At 41.4% G+C, this 6,000-nt stretch overlaps 1 protein-coding gene across 1 annotated transcript in view; it reads left to right on the top strand.

The window, feature by feature from the left end:
- The first annotated feature begins 499 nt into the window (after window positions 1-499).
- Window positions 500-6,000, top strand: part of PRKAG2 (protein kinase AMP-activated non-catalytic subunit gamma 2) — a 159,619-nt gene continuing 154,118 nt past the window's right edge. Inside the window, exon 1 of the mRNA XM_086615057.1 lies at window positions 500-565. Coding sequence (XP_086471183.1) covers window positions 512-565 — 54 coding nt within the window. The 5' untranslated portion in view covers window positions 500-511. The remainder of the gene's footprint in view (window positions 566-6,000) is intronic.

Raw genomic sequence — 6,000 nt, 5'->3', positions numbered from 1 at the left:
TTTGTTTTCTCCCTCTTCGTTATCTACCTTACATATTTTTTCAGAACATTGACATATTCTCATTCAGATTTTGTTTGTTGCCGTAAATACTCTTTACACTAAGATTGCACACCTCACTAAAGGCAAGATAGATCATTTGCTGAGCAGGTGACTATATTTAACCAGGGATTTCCTACAAATTTTTCACTGGGATTCGGGTACCTCTCTGAAAATTTTAGCACAGGACTTTTCACTTTCACTGTGCAGGTGCTTTTTCATGATGATGTAGTGCAGGAGCTGCTAAGGGCTCCCTAAACACTTGTTACTTCCATCTGCCCTTGAGTTCACAGCCAAGGAGAATGATCAAAGCCCGTGTTATTGCTTACCAGCAGTCGCTATGGGTAAAGCAGCGGGCACTTCAGAAATAAAATCACAGGCTACAATCATGGGATGCTCTGATGGGAGGAAGAAGACATTAATATAGGACCTCAATTTTTCTTCTCTGTCCTGGCAGGATCTCAGCTCGTTTGCCATGCCATTCTTGGACGGTGATGTGGAGAGCGCAGACAAAAATGCTTCTCGCAAGGTAGGATATTCCCAAAACTTCACTTTTGGCTGTGGTGGTTGAGTGTCTTGGCGGTAAACACAATTTATTAAGCTTAAAAAGCCTGGGGTTTTAATCTTTCCTGCCATTCCATTAACCTATTGAGACACTAGAGCAAACCTAGTGTGACTTTTGTGGCACACTAGAGCAAATATAGTGACTTTTGCAGTCCTTACTATGACAGTGCTTATGCAGTGTAACCTGTAAATGATACTAACCTCTGGCCATATCGCTTTGAATACTGCAGAGGTTGTGTGTAACTCTGTTGTAATTCAACGACGTGGTATTGTATAACTGTGTTCTCAGGAATGTAGTTAGCTAACAAAATTTGTGGTGTTGCTACAGAAATATGGTGCCCAAACAGGTCTCTGTGGCTGTTGGTATGTTTTCCTGGAATTGCCTCCTGGTGGTCGCTCTCTGGCTGCGGATGTTTTAACTGTTCAGTGTCCTTGATTTATCTGCCTTGGCACTGGCAAAATGAGCTGCCTTCATTTCCTGAAGCCATAGCAGTAAAGACCATTTACGGTCTTCCCGTAAACAAGGTGGAAAGGTTCCTCCTCGATGTGGGGTTAACTCAAGGTTATCCTTCTGGAGGCATTGCTGTGATTTCTTTTTCTGAAATGGCCTGCTATTAAATTAAACTGATACATTCACAGAATTTGCTTGCTTTAAAATGATCAGGCGAGGGTATTCAATGGATGACATTAGGGATGGTTATACAGCGCCTGCATGTTCATCAAAGCAGTAGAAATTGTGGGTGGGATCTATCATCTTCAGGTCCTGGCCTCATAATTTTCAGAAAGCGTTGAAGTGCAAGCTGGTCTGCTAAATGTAAGCCTCCTACCAGCCAAGTTATGGGCTTGGTGAAAAGACATAGATACTCCTCCAAACAGTAGATAACCCCAAAAGCTGATCTACAGCCGCACAGCGGACCAGTTTGACTTGTCACAGTGTTTACAAGGTTGTGGACCCCTGTGCAGATTAAATCTGCTACAAGCCGTTTGTCAAAGAGTGTGCAGTTATAGTTCAAGGCAGGTGAAGCAATAAATATCTCCTTAGTGAAGCTAATCTGCATCTAGAACAATAATAACTTAGCTCTGTTGACAGCACGAGTTTCTACTCCTTTGCACCTCACAGGAAAGGACAGTTGTTTAAAAAAATGCTGCAATCCATCAGTGGCTGAATATGTTTGTAACTTTGGCCTTGTTCTTTTCTGCGTTGGACCTTTCAAGACTGATGTAGGAGTCACTGACGCAGAGAAACTCGTGTAGATGCCAGGGAAGCTAAAATATACAGTGTTACCAAAGGGTGCTGGTTTGATGGGGTTGAATAAAGTGAACAATGTGATGTTTTTGGAAAGGGTTGGCTTGCTGGAGGAAGGCATGAGTTTCTAGCTAAAACTTGATTTTTCCATTTGTCACCTCCTTTTCCCAAAGAAAGGTGAGAAAGCTGCATGAATCTCAGTCCTGAAGAAAAAAATATGCCAAAGCTAATCTCACTCGTGTAGTATTACATGGTATTGTTTAATGATTTCCACTTTACCATTTATGGAGCCTATTTTTCCTCTTACTGGTCTTAAGACTTTCCTTTGATGGCTGCTTGTGTTGGGGAGAACTGGAAGAACATTTCAGTAAGTTTCCTCTTTTTGCAGATTCAGTAAACGCTGAGGGTTTTTTCCCAGACTTGGATCAAGTTTTGCTTATGGAAGTGCAATTAACTTTGGAATAACTATACAAATGAGGCTTAACATCTGAAATTGCTTTTTGAACTGACCTTTTTGACTGAGTGTGTAAAATCCAGAGATTGAGAGTATAAGGCCTTGGAGCTCTGTTAAACACATGCAACAAAATGATAAGAAAACAGCTTGCGGTGCCCAGCTTCCAATAAAACTCATCGCCACACATCTCCTCATCGCCACACATCTCATCCTAAATATCATTTTTCTCAGTGTGAAGGATGGGATCTTTGCTGCTAGTGAATGATGAGTAGCACCAGACCACAGTAGTTTTTTAATTCTAACTAAAAGTTTGCTGGTCCCTGCTGATGCTACCTGAAGAAGTTCCCAAGTTGCTCTTCACTTTCGAGTGAGATGGTTTTCCTTTGTTCAAGTTTAAGATCACAGTGTGATATGTAATTTTCGTATATCAGAAGTCAGTATTTCATCAGTAGCATGGCTTTTCCATTCACCAGTCATGTTGAACGACTGACCAGGTCGTCAGGGATATCTCTCTTCCTGTACTTGACTCTTCTGTTGCCTGGGCTGTAGATCAAGGTGGAGGAAAGTAGTTCACAACCTGTCTTTCCAATCTGCTATTAATTTAATTCTCCTGTTCTTTGTGAAAGGCTTTTAGAAACTGAATTAACATTTTTCACACAGATTCTCAGCACTTTTCCGTGCAAGTGTCTCACAATCTCAACCTCATTACACAGCAAGGAAACTCAAGTGCAGAATTATTTGTTCAGGTTCACATAGGAATTTTTTTGGCAGCAGTGGGAATGTGACACACATTTCCTGAAGTTTAGCCTTAATCACTTCTCATTAACATGGCTACTATTATGAACGATGTATTATTCTTTCCTTTATGACCAATGGCAGGAAGGTGATAGGGATAGTTTTCACCTTCCCCTGCTGAAGATGAAGAATATAATGTTCTGAAGACTTGCATAGACGTTTTTGGCGTGACGTGATGGAGAAAGGGAGCTCTTGTGCCTGTGGCAGATATTCTGGCCCTTCTTATTGCCTGACAAACTGCCTTAATACTTGTGCTGGTAGCTTTGTCTAAAACACTGGTATTGCTGACTCCCCCACCCTCAAAGCTAGGACTCTTCAGAGGTGGCTTGAACCCTTCTTACAGAGAGACCTTGGAGGATCATTAAATACAGCAGTATAGACGAGAATAACTGGGAGTTGAGAAGCAATTGGATACACTAGATTTCCTCAGTCTGGGAAAAGACAGCAGAAAAGGGACAGTTCAGATGCCTGGAAAATCGTGAATGATGATGTAGAGCATCATTCAGAAAATAATTCTGGAACGGTGTGGTAGGGCAGCAGTCAGGGATGGGTGCCTGTCTGCACCCAAATGGGTCTATCAATTTTAGAGGTCTTAACACCGTGAAGGCTTTTAGATCCTTCATCTAAAATGTAGGGTAGATCATAAGGTGCGGAAATTATTATAGGAAACCAATAGCCCTTGCTTTCAGCTGAAAGCCCAGAATTGTGAATGATTAGAGAGAAGAAAAAGACACAAGAAGAAAGCTGTCCATGGAGAGACAGCCAACAAATTATAGATGGAGGAGGGAAGAGGAGGAAGAAGAGAAGTTTGAAGAATAACATTGATCCATTCCTTTATTGAAAATAACAGAATTATCATAGAAGTGTAGAAGAAAACTTGGAAAATAAGTGTGTATTAGAAGCTCTTTTCTCTACATGGGGAAAATGCTTATGAGATGTTTATCTTAGATGATAGTGGTGACTGTTGTATTAATGATAGAAGTGTATTTAAAGCAGAATATGCTACAGCTAGACATTCTAAAATTAAATCCAAACAACTCTGATGAAACACCCTTGAATGAATTGGCAGAGCTTTCTCTGACTCGTGCTGATTTTGAATAAATCTTGGAGCAAAGATGAAGTTCCAAAAGACTGCAAAAAAAGCAATTACTATGTTAATATTTACAATGTTTGCAATTAGGATAATTTAGAGGATCGTCAGTCTAACATTAGTGCTGGGCAAAACAATGAAATATCTAACGTTGGATAGTTAATGATGCTGTTATAATAGACTTGTTTGGATTGGAATAATGGTAAACAGTTCTTATTGAACAAATGTGGGGTTTTAAATTAATTATAGTTTTGGTTGGAAAATGCCATGCCATTGTGTCGGTGTCATGTATATAAAAAAGTGGCACAAGGCATTTTGATTTAAGAAACTGGAATGATACTGAATAAACATGGAGCCTATTAAATGAATAAAAACCTGGCTGATAAAATAAATTGAGACTCATCAGACAAAACGTTCTGTTGCTATACTATATTGTACTTTACCAGTGACTTGAAAGAAATACAGACTCGTTACTGATACAATTTGTAGTTCATACAAAAATGAGGGGGAAGAGATTGGTAAATTCTGAGCAGGAAACTCTCCAGGATGACCTGAATCACTTAAAACACATTTTGCAAACAAATAGCCCATCTCAGTTTGGCCAAATTGTGATCAGTTACACCTAGAAGCAAATAATACAGGCTTTATTTTTGGCAAGTCTTTCACAAAGCCTTGGTTAGATTTTGAGAATAACTGTAGGTAATAAGCTGTACATGGATTTAGATATGACACGGTGGTTAAAGGATTAGTTTGGGTTTTGGATGTACGAACAAAAGAACGGGGTGAAAAGTAGAGGTTTCGTTATGACTGCGTTTGGCACTGACTTACGGTTCTGCTATCAGTAATGCAGGAAAGTGCTGATGAACTGGGATCAGAACACGTCTGAGGAGTGACTCCAATATTGAAGGACTTCAAGGAGTGCTTTGTCCTGCTTCTGGTCCCAACATTGTTTTTGTTTTGTCCAGTGACTCATGGGAACTGCACGAGCAACCTCTGGAACAAGGAGCAGAAGCAAAAAATATGCCATCTTTAGCCCCCCCCTTCACTGGATAATAAATCTCCTTTTGATCCCCCCACTCCCCCCCGCCTCGTCTTTTAATTATCCATTTCTTTATGAGCAGTGAACTGGCCTCAGCAAGGACGATGGGGAGCGTGTCCTGGATGGTGCCATGGCCTTGGCATGGGGCACCTGCAGTCAACCCAGTGAGCGTCAGGGCAAGGACATGTGTGCCAACCACTGCACTGCCGTGTGCGTGGCTCCTTCCCATCCGCTGCTATAAAATGAGTGCAGTTAAGGGTTAGGAAGAGGACTGGGAGCCAGTCCTGCTTTCACCTTTCCTCAAGCCTGCTCCTGCCTTTGAGCAGCCCTGCTCACTGCTGGAAGCCTAACCCTGACTGTCCATACAGCAATGCAGAGCCCTCAGAGCCTGCCAGGGCAGCCAGCCACAGCCCAGTGTATTTTAATTTGGGAAAGTGTCATTGTACTTCCGTTTTGCAAAGTGACATCTCTGATCCCGTAAAATATGTTGTCATCTCAATTGTTACTGCTCATGCAGAACCAGGGGAGCTCTTGGTGGTGAATGTGACCACATGGTGCCTGGGAGAGTAAGTCCTTCATTACCTTTCAGTCTAATGGAGTCAGCTCTTGTGTTTCTGTGAGCTCTTTTATTCCAGCAGAACAAGAGAATCATCCAATTAACTTTATCAAAGGGCTTTTTTATTGAGATTCAGTGGAAGGACAGGAAACAAGTGCAGACGTCTCTCTGGTGTATCATCTCTAATTGTGTTTACTGTTCCTGTCAAGGGTGGTGGGAG

Source organism: Tauraco erythrolophus, chromosome 7 (genome assembly GCF_009769465.1).
Source record: "Tauraco erythrolophus isolate bTauEry1 chromosome 7, bTauEry1.pri, whole genome shotgun sequence".
Lineage (NCBI taxonomy): Eukaryota > Metazoa > Chordata > Aves > Musophagiformes > Musophagidae > Tauraco > Tauraco erythrolophus.
Note: the sequence above shows the minus strand (reverse complement) of the source record. Positions and strands in the feature narration are given on the sequence as shown.